Below are 19,051 nucleotides of genomic sequence, written 5' to 3' on the forward strand. Positions count from 1 at the left end.
TTGCACTTTCAGAAATAGTTTGAGTTTGTGGGGTGCCGATGAGAATTTTATAGTGCCATGAGGTAAAGCCGCAACATTGGAATGCCCTCCAGCTAAGTCTGAAGCGATACACAGTAAATGATATATTTCACTTTTCCTACTGTTATTTTTATTGTCTTAATGTTATATTTCACTTTTGGATACAATTATAATGTCATTTCTCTCTTAAATTGCAAGTTACATCACAAGAGGGAGACTGCCGACAGCTAAGAATTCTACGGATGACGCTTGCTCGAAATAGGCGCCGCCTCCAAATATGAGGCTCACGGGCTCGATATGGAGCGGGCCAATATGATATGGTCGTGTGATGACTCTTGTTTGAGTGCTATTTTGGCTCAAAATCACAATATTAGGGTCAGGCCAATATGATCATCTCTTCAAGAGAGAAAGTTTGTCTAATTCTACAAATCTTTACAAGACCATACCCTACTCGAATCAGTATCTTGCAATTGTCCGATAAGATCACAGAATACTAGGGCATCCATTTTTTATCACCTTGGCCAAGTTTGGAAAATGAAATTTTGACAGAGATAGACAAGCAGATAAAAGCCCATATATGGCTGCAATAAACAGTCAACTGATTATTTGAGTTAATTAACTGCAACTCTATTCACATACACAGAACATCAGTTCCTTTGGGAAAATTCCAGTCCTGTTAATCGGTAGTATAACCTAAACACACACTGCTCCGGTAAAAACCCAGCTCACAGATGAGGGCTATGGGTTTTGAACGGCAGGACGCAAGAGTAAGTGACATACTTTACACTGTCAACAAGGACTACAACAAATATACGCGACAATGACTTCGAAGAGATCCTTCCATCAGCATCCACTCTAGGGTCAGCCAGGACAGAGACCACCACCGATGAAGCCGGTTTGTTTCCAGCAAAGCTCTCGTTCTTGGGGTGCGCTTTGAGGTGATCGGTGTGGTTGGACGTTGAACCTTTTAGGGGAATGGCCATGGAATGTAAAATCCTTCTGTTCTTGACCTTATGGGACTGACTGGAGGGGAGGTTCTCCGTGGAGTTATGTGATGCGTTGTGCATACCACTGGAGTAGACAGGAACAATGGTGGTTGGCGATATATCAAACTGGAACACTTCGGTGCACATTCCAGAGCTCAACATAGGACCTGAAAAAACAGTCGGAAGGAATAGCTTTCAGCAAATGAAGAAAGAAACTACTTGCAGTAACAGTGTACAATTGAATTCAACTGTTCAAAAGCAACTGAGATAGCACACACTTCTACAGGATCAAATCCCTAACGTCAAGCTACAATTCAGTTTTCCGCAAATATATGTATAGCTGTACAATGGGAACTGAGACAGCACATCACATTGCCACTCAATTCGGTGTCACAACTACATACACAGAACCGGCAGAACTTCAGCAAGCTAACAAAAAGCATGCTACTGGTAAGTCAGTTACATGCTCTATCAAGCCCAGCTAATCATTTTACACTGGGTTTCATCAGACTATCTCTAGAGCTTTCATCAATGTAGTTCTTAGCATGAGTTAAATTTATAATGCCGCAATAACCCACAAACCACCAACGCTGTATGTTAAAAGCCACAATCGGAAGCAATAACTATCAGCAAATAAAGGAACAGACTAGTTGCAGTAACTAACTGCGGTTACCCCAAAAAAAAAACACTAACTGCGGCTAATTGGCTAGAGCATGTAATTGACCATACAAGTAGCATGTTTTCCCTTAAATTTCGCTGTTTCTGTGTATTCAATTGTCCAAATTGGGTGGCATACATTTCTAAATTGTTAGCATTTTGGATATGTGATGTGCTACCTCAGTTGCAATTGTACAGTTATATGCATATATTTCTAGAAAATCGATTTGTAGTTTGACATTAGGGATTTATTCCTGTAGGGAAAATAGGTCATATCCCAGTCACCTTTGTTCAGTTGAATTGAATTAAACCTGTGTCTATCATGTTCAACTAAGCATTTTACATTGGGTTAGTCAAATTATTTCAAGAGCAATGAAGTTCCTACGGACATGCTAAATTTATATATGCTGCATCAGTCGACAAGTAATATTGTATGTTAGCATGCATACTGATACTGCATACATGCATGAGCACAGGTTGTATAAGTATGCTGCATTAGCAATTGTTGCAACTGCACAAGGCAATAATACACCTAACATAAACTCTTGGAATGTGTTCATTGATCAAGTGACATAACCATATAAGTCCCTGATCGCCTCCCTCTGCATACTTCACATGGTAGCCATTTTTCAAGTTGTCTACTGATCCGAACAGAGGCTAAGTTACTTGCAAACATCAAAACATTATCTATTAGGAAGTTGCATCAGCTGGTGACAGCTATATTCTTATCAAGGTCACAGTATGATAACAAGTATAAAACCGACGCAGCACACACAAAGGAATTTGTTTTTCAAATGTAAAGCAGTCTGTAACTTGTTGTAGCATCCTTACCTGACATTGCTTCACTAAACCATTGTGGCAGTAATTCATCATCCTCTCTGTATATGCTTCCATCTCCAGGAGGTAAAGCCATCAGTTTATTTTTTATTGCTTTAGCAGATTCCATGACTTCTCCAGAATTCAACTGAGCAACGTGGCCAGGAATTGCCAAACTAGTATCTTCTTGTCCTTGGTTACATGAAGTCTTCCCATCAGAGTGACACATGCGTGAAGAAGCTTTCTCACTCGCAACAACAGACTGGATAACAAGATTACCATTGATCTTGACATGTTTCCCATTCCTCGGAATATACAACAATGCCGGGAGCGTCTCACTTGAATTATGTGGCAACTTCGAATCAACACCTTCCGAGACATCTCGAGGCCCATCAACAGCCAGAACCCTCCCATGACGTGATTGTGAAGGACCAAGCACAATTCCTTCTCGGGAATCAACTGGTCCATACATCCGATTTACTGCAGGAACCAAACACCCGCAGAGCATCATCAGGAACAGCAATCCAAGGAGGCTAACACTGGCAACCTTCTTGGTCTTCCTAGACTTCTTGGCCGGTGGCTCTGCGGCAGCCGACGCAGGCTGCTTGGTTTTCAGCCGAGGTATGGGCATGAGCGGCACTTGGGAGCCGCGCGCTCCCATCGCATAAGCAGGGTGCATCCATGGCGGTGGCAAAGGGTACAATCCGGGGTACATCGGCAGCGGCGGGGGGACGCCTGCGCCACCGGCGCCAGCCAGCTGCTGCTTGAGAGCAGCGTTCTCGGCAGTGACGCAGGAGATCCTGGTGGAGAGGTCGGCGATGGTGGCCTGCATGGCTTTGACCTTCCCCTCCAGCTCCTCGAGGTACTGCTTCTTCCTCTGCCGCGACAGATGCGCGCTCTCCCGGTTCCGCACCAGCCGCGCCCGCCGCTTGTCGTCCTCACCCTCCCCGTCCTTAGCCTTGCCGTCGCTCCCAGCGCTCGCGCTCCTGGAAGACGTCTCCGAGGACTCGTCGTTCTTCAGGGCGCCGTCCGCTCCGCCACCTGAGCCGGAGGAGGAGTCCCCTGCCCCGCCCGGCGACCCGGCCGAGGACGAGGACGTGGCGAGCGGCGGTGGGGGCGACGGGAGCTGCACGTCGTCGGTGGGGAGGAGGTCGAGGTCGAGGTCGAAGTCGAAGTCGATGTCCAGATCGTCGAGATCGAAGCCGTCCAGGGCGAAGGCGTCGTCGCCCGGGTGGGGGAACTCCGGCAGGTCGTCGGGGAAGGGCAGGTCCGCGAAGGGGGACGCCTCCGCGAGGGCCATGGCGCGAGATCCGGTCACGGCGAGCGCATGCGCGACGGCGGGGCGGGCGGCCGGTCGGGGTCCTGGATCTCGCGCGGCGCGGTCGCCGTAGCGTGCAGGGTTTGCAATGTGGGAAGGGAAGGGAAAGGAAAGGCAGGAACTGAAGCTGGGGGATTCGGTCCGAGTCGTTGGTCGCCTCTTCGGCGTCGTGGAGACGAACCGGACGCGTGGGGGCGGTGGGGCCAAAGTCAGACGCGAGACGCGTCTGGAACGTTCTCCGGGCCTCTGTGATGGGCCTGCACGGGCCGGGAGCAGCCTGTTGTTGGGTTTATTATGGGCCGGGTTCGTGAACAGGCTGGAATTATTTTTGTAGGGTACTGCACTAAAAGATGGATGTCTACTAGGTTGGAGAGGAAGGCCCAAGTGAAGCGGCGACCGGAGGAATGGCGACGACACTCGCGGGCCGCCGCCTGCTCCTCCTGCGGCGATGCGCGGCCGGGCGGCGGCTGCTCGGCACGGCGGCGGAGGCGTCTCCGGGCGGGGAGGAGGCGGGCGGCGAGGCGATCTACGTGAGGAAGCCCTCGTCCTCGTCGACGCGGGACGAGACCTCGGTGTCCATGCCCATGTCCTTCATGACGGGGTCCGTGGTGGGGAAGCGGTTCTACCGCGACGCCACCGTGCGCCGCGCAGACGACGGGAACGGGTGGACCGTCATGCTCGACTACCGCACCCTCAAGACGCCGGCTAAGCGGCCGCTCAAGCTGCACTCGCGCACGCTCGCCATGGCCGTCGCCGCCGAGTGGGAGTACCAGGTCATGATGCCTCCCCTCCTCTCTTCTCCTTCCTGTTCTGTTGTTTGGGTGACCTCGACTGTGATACTGTACTGCAGTGTGAGATCACTAGGGTTCTGTATCATGGCTTGTATGGATGTCTCGTGTCTGCTAACATCTTACTGTAGCAGCTAGCAAAATGGCTCGAATGAAATGGTATGGTTAGCGGTTTGTTTGACCCTGGCCTCGCAGATTTAACTGGTCGGGAGCAGCAGTGAATTATGTGAGGATTTAGTGACCATTTCATTCTATTTTACATTTCAAATGCACCGAATCTAGGTTTCCATCATAGTACTATATAGTGCCGCGGCTGAATTGCTTTTAATATTCTCATTGCTTCCCCTTTATCGTGTCATGAGCAGTTCTAGATGAAGAGAATGGTCGTTTGTCCATAACTAGAAGGAAACAAGTAAACAGTACTCAAAATGCAGTCCATCAGCATAGATCTGTTGCATTTATGCATAACGGGTGGTTCATTGCCTTCTGTGGAGAATAAAGCACTTTACAGTTGAATTTGCACCTCTGATCTCTAGAGAGGTAACAGAGGTTGAAAATGAAACTAAAACAAAACTCAATATGGCGGATGAAATCACACAATATAAGTTGGTTTTGATATGATTTTGTTAATTCGTTCTTTTTTAGGTCATGAGCAGTTGTAAAATGCTTGTATGGTTATTTGGCAAGAAAGTAAAAAGGGTACAAATATCAGTGCTTGCGGTATAGTCTGTTGGTGTAGGTTAATTGCATTTAGGTCTGCCCAAACCCCCATGGACCGCACCGTTACCACAGGCCGGTGCACCAGCCATTTAATGGGGGAGCCAGCGAGGGACCTTTTTTTGGTGCCACCAGGATTCGAGCCCTCGCCTGCAGCTTCCTCACCTGGGAAGCCAACCGTTATGCTACAAGAGCGTTGGCCAGAATGCGCAGTTCGTTGCCTACTGTGCGCAATATAGCACATTTTAGAGTTGAATGTTCATTTCTCATCTCTAGAGAGGCAATAGAGGTTGAAAATGAGATAAAGCCTCAATATGGCCAATGAGATTGCACAATATAAGTTGGAATTCACTTGTTTGTTCCTTCGCTCTTTCTTGTGTCACAAGCAGTTCTAAAATGTCTGTATGGTTGTTCGGCAAGAAAGTATAAAGGAAACAAATATCAGTGTTTGCAATATAAGCTGTTCATGTAGGTTAGTTGTGTTTATGCAGAAGTGCAGTTCATTGCCTTCTTTGGAGAATAGAGCACATTATAGAGTCTTCTGATCTCTAGAGGCAAGAGAGGTTGAAAATGAACATTATCACTGTCAGTTCCTACCATAAAATTAAAACAAGGCTTGATATGGCCAATGTACCCTCAGTATGTCATCTCTCACACACACCCATAAATTGTATGCATATGCTGCAATGGCTGAATTTAAGGAGTACTAGTGGTTTGATAGTTTTTACTTAGTTCTGCAAATCTATGTTTTTGCATGGCTGAGTTGCTGCTTGATATTTTCCCCTCTGTAGCTTATAATTTCCAAGTTACCACAGTTGTTACAATTTACAACAACATGCTTTTTTGGTCTGCTGCTCATCTACCACCATGCAGGAATGCGGGATTATATCTGATGTTAATTTTATGCATTAAATTTTTTTCGTGTATTTAATTCCCTAGTTTCTGGATAAATGGGCACTGGTACTGAAAGTTCCTTATTGTCATAGGAACAAGATGGAATCCGGCCTTTTACAATGCCTCTTATGAAGCTTGCTTGTACTGCACTGGAGAGAGTTCCGTTGACACGAACAAAAATAATTACCAATTTGATGCAAAAATTCCATCAAGATTTGGTATTTTGCCGCTCACCTGCCGATGATGAACTTACAAAAGGAGTTTATGGTAATGTGCCAATTTTTGTTCTTTTAAGTTGGTGCAGCTATTGTGCTCCAACATGAATGAACTGGTTTCAGGCTACTTAGATCCATACAATTAAGTTGCAGATGCTCTGTATCATTGGCCCCTCAATATGATTTCTCATGCCTTCTTACGTTTGTGTGCAGAAAAACAGAAGGAGAAAATTGACCCAGTACTGGACTGGGTCAACACTGAGTTTGGGTTCAAGCCTGTTGTGCACACAAGTTTTTTAGGAGGGAAGCAGGATGAGCGGCTAGCTAAGGCTGTAGAAACCGTTCTGAAGGATGCAAATGATTGTGAGCTGGCATCTATTGATGCTATGGCTGCAGCAGCTCATTCCTTGGTTATCCCTCTCGCAATCTTTAGAGGAAGGCTGGGAGTTGATGAGTCCATTGAGCTGATCAGACTTGAAGAAGATCACCAGGTGTGATATTGCAACCATTTCACTTATTTACTTTGACCCCTTGTTTTTCCCTCCCCTTTCCTTTTTGTCTTATGGCCTTTATTCCTCAATAACCCTAGGTCGATCGATGGGGCCTGGTTGAAGGAGGCCATGATGTTGATATTGCTGATCTTAAAGTCCAGATGTCATCGGCTGTTGTGTTCCTTCAACTTTCATGGCTGAAGTAAAACATTTCTATCGATAATCTAGGGAATGGGTTCGCCTTTTTTGTTGTTTGTTTTTTGTGATTGTATCATGAAGAGCTGTGGAATAATAATTAGCCATAGATGGTTAAGAAAAAACAAAGTAATTTTACTCAACCGCTGCTAGGGTTGAACTTTTGCTTAAATGGAGCTCAGTATGTTAGTAAGGGTGTATGAAAACCCCAAATCCTTCTGTATTATGTGATCTCTGGTTGTGTAGGTAAAAGTGCTATCAATAGCATACATTTTTTTCTTTTGGTGTGATGAAGAGTGCAATAGGTGAAATTTTGTGGGAAAATATATTTTGCAATCAGTGGAAATGATGCTGTTTGTCCACTGTTGCATTGCCCAACAGCACGACTTTTTTGCCCATGCTGTACCAAATAATTGACAATTTATATGAATGTAAAACACCATAGCAGATTCCATCTTCCAGTTTATTATATAAGACGCAGTAATAAATTGTTGATGGGAACTGGAAACTGAAATGAGTGTGAAGTCTAGATAAGCCCATGCTACGGCTGGTGTGCCATGGCTTTCAGGTTATCCAGAAGGTGTATACTGTGTACCCAATAGTTATTGACGTGAAAGAACGCCATACAATGTACTGGGTAACTAGGCGTTGTCTCTTTTGGGCTACCTTTGATTCATAAGATGGGAACAGGAAATTTGTAAGAGATGAGATGACATTTATTTGATATCCTATGAATATGAATAGGAAAGGAGGAACATGTAAGGAGATGTCATTTGGTTCACATGCTAGGAATTTTTAATTGAATTTAGGCTCATGTGTTTTCCTTTGAAATGTGAAGGATCGGAATCAATCCTACATGGGAATAGAAATCCGTTTATATATAGACCAAAAGATTTTAAGATTTTAGACCCTGATAAGTGCCACATGCGTGGCACGAACACACCGAGCGATTTTTATGACAAATTTTAGTTTTTGTTGTGGTTTGTTTTTCCCCTTCAGATGGCAACTTTAGTTGTCAAAAACATCAGAGTCGGAGTGCTTTGTGCCACACATGTGACACTCATCATTCGGGAAGGTTTTAAAGATTTTTTTAATGAAAATGCCATCCATAAAATTCCTTCAAACCGAAGGCTAGCCTGTTGCGGGTGGTCGACATCTCGTCTAACAACCTTCCTAGCACTTTGGAAGTCACTTCTTTGTGGTGCTCCTGGATACTTCTGATCAATACTATTTCCTTCGTCCCAAAATTCTTGTCTTAAATTTATCTAAATACGGAGTACTGAAATAAGGCTTGTGATGACCATCTATTGGAGCCGATCATTTCCAAGATCGAATTCTAACTTCACACGCTCCCGCTTAATGTTTATCAAAAACTGGAAAACTCGAAAATTTATGAAATCACCAGAGAGAGGGCAGAGGAGGTGCTTCGGACGTGTACGTCGTCTACAGCCGAATTCGGTGTCATTTCCTCATAGTCATATGGCTGGTGCGCGTGGGTTGACGTGCAACGCCAGACTGCCCACTTCGGGGCAGTCTGCGACGGCGATCGGCCATGGCTCGGAGTCCACAGCTCATGCGCATATAGTCGCAGAGACGTATCCAAATGCAGCAGGCGCCAGCCAAGAAAACGATGGAGGAAACGGGAAGCAGGAGCCGAGAGGTGTCTCGCGCCTCGCCGCCGGCGCTGCCGTTCGCGGTGCGGCTGCAGGTCACCGCGTTCTCGCCCCTCATCGACACCATAAACCGCCGCGACGGCACCGTCAACCGCGGCCTCTACTCCGTCGCCGACCGCATCCTCCGCGTGCGCGCGAGCCCTCGCCCGGACTCCTCCGGCGTCCGCTCCGTCGACTTCGACGTCGACGCGTCGCGCGGCCTCTTGGCGCGCGTCTTCTCCTTCTCCTCCCCCGTCGCGCCCCAGGCCCCGCTCCCGGTCGTCGTCTACTTCCACGGCGGCGGCTTCGCGATGTTCTCCGCGCGCCAGTGCTACTTCGACCGCCTCTGCCGCCGCCTCTGCCGGGGCGTCGGCGCCGTCGTGGTCTCCGTCGAGTACCGCCTCGCGCCCGAGCACCCCTACCCGGCCGCCTACGACGACGCCGTGGACGCGCTCCGCTTCATCGACGCCAACGGCGTCCCGGGGCTGGACGAGGGCGTCCGCGTGGACCTCTCCAGCTGCTTCCTCGCCGGGGAGAGCGCCGGCGGCAACATAATCCACCACGCGGCCAACCGCTGGGCTGCGGCCGCGCCCACCCCAAACTCCGTGCGCCTCGCCGGCCTCCTGTCCGTGCAGCCGTACTTCGGCGGCGAGGAGCGGACGGAGTCGGAGCTGAGGCTGGACGGCGTGGTGCCGATCGTGACCATCCGGCGGGCGGACTTCTGGTGGAGGGCGTTCCTGCCGGAGGGCGCCAGCCGCGACCACCCGGCGGCGCACGTGACCGACGAGAACGCCGAGCTGGCCGAGGCGTTCCCGCCGGCGATGGTGCTGGTCGGCGGGTTCGACCCGCTGCAGGACTGGCAGCGGCGGTACGCCGACGTGCTGCGGCGGAAGGGGAAGTCCGTGGAGGTGGTGGAGTTCCCGGACGGCATCCACGCGTTCTACCTCTTCCCGGACCTCCCCGACACCGCCAGGGCTATCGAGCGCATGAGGACGTTCGTGCAAAGCAACAGGACGTCGCCGTCGGCGCGAGAACCTTCTAGCGGGAACGAAATCGACTGAAAACGGCCATTCAAAAATTGATTGAAAAGAACTTGTAGTCCCCTCGACGTGTCGAAATTTGGAAATACGAGTATATCTCTTAAGTCCATTCAATTGGTTACACATTGGTCCGTAGAAAATTTGTGTACACAAGGAAAGATATCTCGATTATGGCCTGCTTGGATTAGGTGTAGGACGTGTTTGGATTGGAGCCAAGAGCAGCGTGGGGCGTGTGTTTGGAGGCCACGTTAGCTTCATCAGTTCAATTTTTCGCCAACTTCCGGCAAGTTGCACGCCCATGAGTTGGCAGGGCCAGCTTGGGCAGCATCCAAACATACCCGTAGTAGTCCCTTCATTTTTATATACAAGACCATTATAAAAAATATATTTTACTTTTATACAAACCACCAACTTTAATCTGTAACCGAGGCAAAAATTAATGACATTGTCTTGTACTATCAACTCATAGTTTAATCATTCACATGTACGCAGTGGATGATAGTAATTTGCATGTGCCCTATTAACTAACCCGGTAAACGAGAAGACAAGCTGACCGGAGAAGACATTAATTTTTATCTTGCTATCTCTAATTTGAGTTTATTGTCTTGTATAAAAAAATGGAGGGAGTATCAGCTTCAAGGTTCGTTGGGTATCATGACAATGCAAACATTTTTTATGACAAGTTTTTCAGGGCGTAGATGGCAATTTCCTCATAACACACATGGCAAATCTTGGCAAACAAAAGATTTGTACGAAAAATTGCGTGTTTACTTGAAGGGATTGCCAAACTCCCGACAACATAATTTGTCGTAAAAAATGTTCGTTTTGCCATGCTTCCCCAACGAATGTTCGCAGAATAGCATTATTACCCATAAAATATGAGTAAATTTCAAGTTTTCACTCTTTTACCATTTTTTGACATTAATTATCCCACCAAAGAGATTTTTTCTTACGTTCCTCACTTAACGACACTTGTGCCACATTTACCTTTTTAGAGCATCTACAATCTGACCCCCCATACCCGCCCCAAACGCCCCGACGGGCTGCCCGGTCTCGTAAAAAACGCCACCCAACCGGGCGCCCCAAATCTAGCCCAAACGCCCTAGATTGACCGGCTACCCCTGAGCCGGATATGGGGACACCCGGACGCGGGCGCCATGTCGAATCAACCCGCTAGGGCCTGCGACGCCCCCACAAAAATCCCATCCCACCCGAGGAATCCTAGTACTATCTCAGTCCACACTTGTCTTCTCCGTTCTCCTCGTCTCTTCCCCTTCCTCCCAAACCCTTCCCTCCCCTCCGCCATGGCCAACACCGATGAGCGCTCCGGGAGCAAACCCAATCCCACCGACTAGGATGGTCTCACAAAGGAGGAGGACGCCGGATCTAGCTCCGACGCGCCGAACGACAAGAAGCTTGCGCTCTGCATCGCCATCCAGCGCTCGCGTGTGGACACCAGCGGTAGCTCGAACTATTGAGAAACGTAGTAGAAAACAAAAAAAATCACCCTATGATCAACCAGAAACAATATGAAGATGCATTAATGGTTTGGATTTGATTGTTACCGACTCCAAGTTGTAGCGGAAGAAGACGAGTCAGTGCAGATCATACTTGAAGTTCCTCGAACCACAGATCATACTTGAAGTCCCTCGAACCGTTCATGAACGATCCCTCGAATGGAAGTCCGAAAACATGGACTCTTCACATTTTCAAGCGTACATGCTTCACGATCCGGCACTGCTTCGTCGTCCAGGGCTAATCGTCACCGGAGAATTAGAGCGAGAATTAGGGAACCACACATGGCTTCTCTATTATGAGGACTAGATGGAACTAGAACTAGACCTGGACTAGATCAAACTAGACGAGAACTAGATCAAGAGAGAACTAGAAGAGGCTTCAAAACTTATGTTCTAGGGGCTAGCCCCACCCCTCTATTTATATGTTGAGTCCCGGGGTCGTAACTGATGGAAATATGCCCTAGAGGCAATAATAAAATGGTTATTATTATATTTCCTTAATCATGATAAATTTTTATTATTCATGCTAGAATTATATTGACCGAAAACTTAAATACATGTGCGAATACACAAACAAATACCATGTCCCTAGTGAGCCTCTACTAAACTATCTCGTTGATCAAAAGATGGTTAAGGTTTCCTAACCATAGACATGAATTGTCATTTGATAACGGGATCACATCATTAGGAGAATGATGTGATGGACAAGACCCATCCGTTAGCTTAGCATATGATCGTTCAGTTTATTGCTACTGTTTTCTTAATGTCAAATATATATTCCTTAGACCATGAGATCATGCTGAAGGAAATAAGCCCTTGAGGCAATAATAAAGTTGTTATTTGATATTTCCTTATTCATGATAAATGTTTATTATTCATGCTAGAATTGTATTAACAGGAAACTTGATACATATGTGAATACATAGATAAAACACCGTGTCCCTAGTATGCCTCTACTAAACTAGCTCGTTGATCAAAGATGGTTAAGTTTCCTAACCATGGACATGAGTTGTCATTTGATAAACGGGATCACATCATTAGTGGAATGATGTGATGGACATGACCCATCCGTTAGCTTAGCATTATGACCATTCAGTTTTATTGCTACTGCTTTCTTCGTGTCAAATATATATTCCTCCGACTATGAGATTATGCAACTCCCGGACATCGGAGGAATGCTTTGTGTGCTATAAAATGTCACAACATAACTGGGTGATTATAAAGATGCTCTACAGGTATCTCCGAAGGTGTTTGTTGGGTTGACATAGATCAAGATTAGGGTTTGTCACTCTCTCTGGGCCCTCTCGGTAATGCACATCATATGAAGCCTTGCAAGCAATAAAGTGACTAATGAGTTAGTTACGGGACGATGGACCACAGAACGAGTAAATAGACTTGCCCGTAACGATATTGAACTAGGTATGAAGATACTGACGATCGGATCTCGGGCAAGTAACATACCGATGACAAAGGGAATAATGTATGTTGACATTATGGTTCGACCAAGAAAGATCTTCGTAGAATACGTGGGAACCAATATGAGCATCCAGGTTCCGCTATTCGTTATTACCGGAGAGGTGTATTTGTCATGTCTACATAGTTCTCGAACCCGTAGGGTCCGCACGCTTAACGTTCGATGACGATATGTATTATACGAGTTATGTGTTTTGGTGACCGAAGGTTGTTCGGAGGCCGGGATGAGATCACGGACATGACGAAGAGTCTTGAAATGGTCGACAGGTAAAGATTGATATATTGGAAGGTTATATTCGAACATCGGAATGGTTCCGGAGTGTTTAGGATAAATATCGAAGTACCGAGGGGTTACCGGAACCCCCGGGGAAGTAATGGGCCTTATTGGGCCATAGTGGAGAGGAGGAGGCAGGTCGCATGTGGTGGCGCCCACCCTCCTATGGAGTCCGAATTGGACAAGGGGGAGGGACGCGGCCCCCCTTTCCTTCTCCCTCTCTCTCCCTCCACTTCCCTCTTTCCCCCTCTGTTGGAAACGAAGGGGGGCGACTAGGACTAGGAGTTCTAGTTGGACTCCCCCCACTTGGCGCGCCCCCTAGGGCCGGCGGCCTCCCCTCTCCTCCTTTATATACGGGGGCAGGGGGCACCCCAAAGACACAACAATTGTCTTAGCCGTGTGCGGTGCCCCCCTCCACCGTTTACTCCTCCGGTCATATTATCGTAGTGCTTAGGCGAAGCCCTACGCGGATCTCATCACCATCACTGTCACCACGCCATCATGCTGACGAAACTCGTCGACCCCTTCATACCTCTATTGGATCAAGAGTTCGAGGGACGTCATCGAGCTGAACGTGTGCAAAACTCAGAGGTGCCGTATGTTCGACTTGATCAGTTGAACCGAGAAGACATTCGACTACATCAACCGCCTTAAGTTAACGCTTTCGCTTTCGGTCTACGAGGGTACATGGACACACTCTCCCCTCTCATTGCTATGCATCTCCTACATAGATCTTGCGTGAGCGTAGGATTTTTTTTGAAATTGCATGCTATGTTTCCCAACAGTGGCATCTAAGCCAGGTCTATGCGTAGATGATATGCACGAGTAGAACACAAAGAGTTTTGGGCGGTGATCTTCATACTGCTTACCACCAATGTCTTATTTTAATTTGGCGGTATTGTTGGATGAAGCAGCCCTGATGTAGGGTAGAACCCTAGGTGGCCGATCTTTCACGATTGGAGTGGGATCCCTCGAAGAACATGAAGAACACAGGGAAGAACGGGGAGAAATCACAAGGGGAAACACTCAAGAACAAGTCCAATCACATATCCACTAGACAATCAAACACACAAGATCCACAAGGTACATGAACAAAAAAGGGAAAGATACAAGGTAAGGTTCATCTCCAAGAGGAGGTCTTGATTGGGTCCGCCCGTGAGGGTGTCTTGATGATATCTCGCAGGATCTTCTCACATGGAGGTCTTGAACTCCATGGGAGCGGTCTCTCTCTCTCAAGAGGAGGAGGTAGGAGCAAAGCTCACCTAAGAATGAGCTATCATATTTGCTACACCTAGAAAGGAGGTGGAGGTGGTCTATTTATAGTCTAAGCCACGAAGGGGTAAGTGGGAGAGGGATACAAGGCCAAAGGCCCGCGGCTGCGCACAGGCAGAGCGGTAGTACCAGACCTCGGGCCATAGTACCGCTTGTAGGCGGTAGTACCGCTTGTTCTGGAGCGTCCATGTTCTCTTCCTCCTTCTCTTCCATGCTTCCCTCGCAGACGGTGTAGTCGTTCCTTGGCGCTTGCACTCCTCCTCGACATCCGTGAAGCTCCAACAGTACCTATGCATGCACACGGGAGAAGTGTCAAGTAGTATACCATCTGAGGGAGTCCTGGATTAGGGGGTCCTCGGACAGCCGGACTATATGCTTATGCCAGACTGTTGGACTATGAAGATACAAGATTCAAGACTTCGTCCCATGTCCGGGTGGGACTCTCCTTTGCATGGAAGGCAAGATTGGCAATTCGGATATGTAGATTCCCTTCTCTGTAACCGACTCTGTGTAACCCTAGCCCCCTCCAGTGTCTATATAAACCGGAGGGTTTAGTACGTAGGACAACAACAATCATAATCATAGGCTAGCTTCTAGGGTTTAGCCTCTACGATCTCGTGGTAGATCAACTCTTGTAATACTCATATCATCAAGATCAATCAAGCAGGAAGTAGGGTATTACCTCCATAGAGAGGGCCCGAACCTGGGTAAACATCGTGTCCCCCGCCTCCTGTTACCATTAGCCTTAGACGCACAGTTCGGGACCCCCTACCCGAGATCCGCTAGTTTTGACACCGACATTGGTGCTTCCATTGAGAGTTCCACTGTGACGTCGAAAAAAAAGGTTTGATGGCTCGCCTTGTTATCAAGGACAACATCGCCTCGAGGGGAGCCCTGGCTTTAGGCCAAACCCTCTAACTAGGCGGCTTCGTCATGACCGACCGATCGACCGCCGTGCCGACAATGACTTCTCGGGTCATCGAAAATAGCCTCCACATCAGCTGGGAATACGCCAAGTGAATGGATCCAATGGAACTTTCGTCCTTGAACGAGCTCTTGGATCGCATCGCCGCCTTGGGAGTCGCTACGGACTATGATCGGATTGGGCTTAAACCTGATCGAAGAGAGATTAACTCTCCACCGGTCACCCATCAAATAGCGGTGGTGGAGGAGCAAGGCAGCGACTCTTCCTCTATTTTGAGGACGAACTATGTCCGGATTCCCGAGCTCTCCGAGCTGGATACCCGCTCACGGAAGGACATGACCCAAACTCTGAACTTAGAATCGGACAGCGGGCCAGAAAAATTGGGCAACATCCCGGAACCTGAACTACCAAGTTCGGAAGTTCTTATGCCTCTAGGTCTCGAATTGGGTCAGGGTTCGGACTTAAATCCACCCACCCACCCAGATACAAGCGATCTTTCCCACATTAAAGAACAATCCCAAGAGATAGTACATCACTTTTGGGCCAGATTCCTCCTTGTAATGAGCAAGGTTAAGGATTGTCGCGAGGAAGACGCAATCTCATTCTTTTGCAAAAATTGCACGGACAAGGGAATCCTTAACGCCATAAGTCGCCGTGACATATCACAATTCGCTGACTTGGCGTCCACAGTACAGAAGTACTGTGCGATGGAAAGCGCCTGCAAAACCTAGGCAAAATTCTAGGATCCTTCGGCTCTCACTAAACCCCTTGTCCGAACCAAAAGGGTGCACTCTCGCAGGTCACCCGATCCAATCACAAAGAAACCAAAGCCCACTACAGGGTGTGGAACCGTATTGGAGGGATGGCTCAATAGGCCATGCAAAATTCACACCACACCGGATACCGTACCAACACATAGCCTTAGAGCATGTTGGATACTTCGGCAGGTGGCCAAGAGCGGCGAGGATCTCCTCATTAACAATACCGCAGAGCATCATCCCGCAAAAAACAACAATACAGTGTTGACAGTCTTCGAGACTTTCGCCTCGAATAACAGGTGCAAGAGAGCACTCTACGGCCTCGCTGAAGTCTTCCATGTTGCGGCAATAAATCCCTGGAATGACACGGCTATAACCTTTAATGCCAGTGATGAACCTCAATTCCGAACAGTCCAAGCACCAGCTGCTTTGGTCCTTAGTCCAATTGTGGACGGCTTCTGGCTTACTAAAGTGCTCATGGACGACGACAGCGGATTAAACCTCATCTACGAGGAAACTCTCAACAAAATGGAAATAGACAAGAGCCGCATTGAGCAAAGCAGCACGACCTTCCGAGGGATTATCCCTAGTCGGGAGGCACGATGTGAGGGAAAAATCACACTCGATGTGGTATTCGGCACGCCGAAAAATTACAGGTCCAAAGAGATAACATTCCAAGTGGCCCCATTAAGCAGTGGATACCACACCCTTTTAGGGCGGGACGCATTCGCAAGCTTCCAAGCTATACCCCATTATGGGTACATGAAGCTTAAGATGCCCGGGCCCAACGGAATCATCACTCTAGCCAGTGATCCAGACATAGCACTTCGCACCGAAAATAAAACCGCCTCCCTAGCACTTGAGGCATTATCCGAAGCCCTTGCGGCCGAAGAATTATCTGCATTACGCTCCACAGTGGATAGGGATGACGTGATACTCGATAAACGATCCAAGTCCACCTCTTTCAAACTTGCGGACAAAATCGTCAAATTCCAAGTCCACCCAATGGACTCTAAAAAAATAGCAGCCATAGGGGCGCAGTTGAACCCCACAATCAACGCTGCACTGCGGGTGTTCTTACGCGAGAATTGGGACATCTTCGCCTGGTACCCTTCAGATATGCCAGGGATCCCACACAGGCTGGCCGAGCATAGCCTCAACATATTGAAGGGATACAAGCCGGTCAAGCAGACACTATGACGCTTTTCAGAGCCTAAACGACAGGTATGGGAGAGGAGCTAGCCAAGTTACTCGAAGCCGGATTCATCAGAGAAATAAAACACCCGAACTGACTAGCAAACTTGGTGATGGTACCAAAGAAGGATAAATCCTGGCGCCTATGTGTCGATTTCAAGGACCTCAATAAGGCTTGCCCCAAGGATCCCTTCCCCCTCCCCCGCATCGATCAAATCATCGATGCTACCGCAGGACACGACTCATTGTGCTTCCTCGACGCATACTCCGGATACCATCAAATCAAGATGGCGGAGTCCGATCAAGCCGCAACGGCATTCATCACCCCATACGGCCCTTTTTGTTTCAACAACATGCCTTTCGGGCTCAAACGCCAGTGCAACCTACCAACGCATGATTCAGACATGCCTGGAAAAACAAATCGGCAAAACAGTTGAGGCATACGTGGAAGATGTGGTCATCAAGACCAAACACGTCGAATCTTTAATAGACGACCTGAGGCTCACATTCGACAACCTCCGGACATATGACATCAAGCTCAATCCGGAAAAAATGTGTTTTCGGCGTTCCCGCCGGAAAGCTCCTGGGCTTCATCGTTTCCAATAGAGGAATTTAAGCAAACCCGACTAAAATCCGAGCTTTGTCACAATTGGATACCCCAACAGACCTCAAGCAAACCCAGAAATTAACTGGATGCGTGGCTGCCTTAAGCCGCTTTATCTCCCGATTGGGAGAAAAGGCACTACCTCTTTATTGCCTTCTTAGACGCATCGAACACTTCGAGTGGACGGATGCGGCTACGGCCGGACTGGAAGAAATAAAGGCCCTCTTGGCCAACAACCCAATCCTGGCCGCACCGAACATTGGCGAGCCCATGTTGTTATATATAGCTGCAACACACCAAGTTGTAATCGCAATGCTCGTCGTCGAACGAGAGGAGGACGAACATAAGTTCCCGATTCAAAAGCCGGTATACTATGTATCCACTATCCTCACACCATGCAAGTCACGGTACCCACATTATCAAAAGATAGCATACGTGGTCTTCATGGCATCCCGGAAACTACGACACTACTTTCAAGAGTGTTCAATCACGGTGGCCTCCGAAGTACCACTCAACGATATAATAAATAGCCGCAATGCCACGGGCCGGATTGCTAAGTGGGCCATCGAGCTCCTCCCGTTCAACATTATATATAAACCATGGCAAGCCATTAAATCGCAAGTACTGGCTGACTTCGTCGCTGAATGGACAGAAGCCAAACTCCCTAAAGAGTACGACGCATACTCCAATTGGATCATGCACTTTGACGGCTCTAAGATGCTGGCTGGTCTGGGAGCGGGCGTTGTCCCACTATAGAAAAAAGACACATCCGTGACATTTTGGGCCGAACGAATTTTTTTCTGTTATACATATGACACTTCTATGACGATAATTGTGACAAAACCCGGTATCATCATAGATGTGGTGGGCTCCTACTTCTATGACAAAAAATCATGACAAAAAATGGGATTTTCATCCTGGGCGGGTTGGAGATGCAGCTGCATGACATTCTTTGGGCCGTCCATGACGGAAAAAACCATGGTAGAAGTGAGGGCGAGGAAAATTTCGAGGAGTTCCCGGTTACGGTGGGCGGTCGGGGGCCGAGCGATGCACGTTTCTCTCGTACATGTACGCGCGTGTGTGCGAGGCGTTGGCTCTAACTGAACCCGAGCGAGGCGTTGGGGTCTAACTGAACCCGATCGATTGCACTGCAGGCTACGCGTTACTGAACCCGAGCGATCAATCGATGGCTGTTAACTGAACCCGATCGAGCGATTCCTTCGCTACTGCTGCTAACTGAAGCTGAT

The 19,051-nt window shown here is 48.1% G+C and overlaps 3 protein-coding genes across 3 annotated transcripts; 2 read left to right on the top strand and 1 right to left on the bottom strand.

Moving 5' to 3' along the window:
* Positions 1-582: 582 nt before the first annotated feature.
* LOC123043995 (bZIP transcription factor 60) lies at positions 583-3,937 on the bottom strand. Its single transcript, XM_044466608.1, has 2 exons — positions 2,493-3,937; positions 583-1,171 (listed from the first exon to the last, which is right to left on the bottom strand). Exons 1-2 carry the CDS (start codon positions 3,775-3,777, stop codon positions 744-746), a joined length of 1,713 nt encoding a protein of 570 aa, XP_044322543.1. The 5' UTR covers positions 3,778-3,937; the 3' UTR covers positions 583-743.
* A 212-nt stretch (positions 3,938-4,149) lies between these two features.
* Positions 4,150-7,385, top strand: LOC123043997 (ATP synthase mitochondrial F1 complex assembly factor 2). Its single transcript, XM_044466611.1, has 4 exons — positions 4,150-4,568; positions 6,287-6,461; positions 6,623-6,900; positions 6,999-7,385. The coding sequence occupies exons 1-4, from the start codon at positions 4,200-4,202 to the stop codon at positions 7,104-7,106; spliced, it is 930 nt and encodes a 309-aa protein (XP_044322546.1). The 5' UTR covers positions 4,150-4,199; the 3' UTR covers positions 7,107-7,385.
* Positions 7,386-8,570: 1,185 nt separating this feature from the next.
* LOC123040874 (probable carboxylesterase 18) lies at positions 8,571-9,910 on the top strand. The gene has a single exon (XM_044463606.1). It carries the CDS (start codon positions 8,699-8,701, stop codon positions 9,806-9,808), a length of 1,110 nt encoding a protein of 369 aa, XP_044319541.1. The 5' UTR covers positions 8,571-8,698; the 3' UTR covers positions 9,809-9,910.
* Positions 9,911-19,051: the final 9,141 nt, after the last annotated feature.

The sequence above is a fragment of the Triticum aestivum genome, chromosome 2B (genome assembly GCF_018294505.1).
Source record: "Triticum aestivum cultivar Chinese Spring chromosome 2B, IWGSC CS RefSeq v2.1, whole genome shotgun sequence".
Taxonomy (NCBI): domain Eukaryota; kingdom Viridiplantae; phylum Streptophyta; class Magnoliopsida; order Poales; family Poaceae; genus Triticum; species Triticum aestivum.

Excerpts from the sequence above, each read along its gene's own strand:
- LOC123043995 (XM_044466608.1), bottom strand. The coding sequence starts at position 3,777 with ATGGCCCTCGCGGAGGCGTCCCCCTTCGCGGACCTGCCCTTCCCCGAC. Across the intron at positions 1,172-2,492 it reads GTTTAGTGAAGCAATGTCAG|GTCCTATGTTGAGCTCTGGA; the intron begins GTAAGGATGCTA and ends CTGTTTTTTCAG.
- LOC123040874 (XM_044463606.1), top strand. The coding sequence starts at position 8,699 with ATGCAGCAGGCGCCAGCCAAGAAAACGATGGAGGAAACGGGAAGCAGG.
- LOC123043997 (XM_044466611.1), top strand. The coding sequence starts at position 4,200 with ATGGCGACGACACTCGCGGGCCGCCGCCTGCTCCTCCTGCGGCGATGC. Across the intron at positions 4,569-6,286 it reads CCGCCGAGTGGGAGTACCAG|GAACAAGATGGAATCCGGCC; the intron begins GTCATGATGCCT and ends TTATTGTCATAG. Across the intron at positions 6,901-6,998 it reads GACTTGAAGAAGATCACCAG|GTCGATCGATGGGGCCTGGT; the intron begins GTGTGATATTGC and ends CAATAACCCTAG.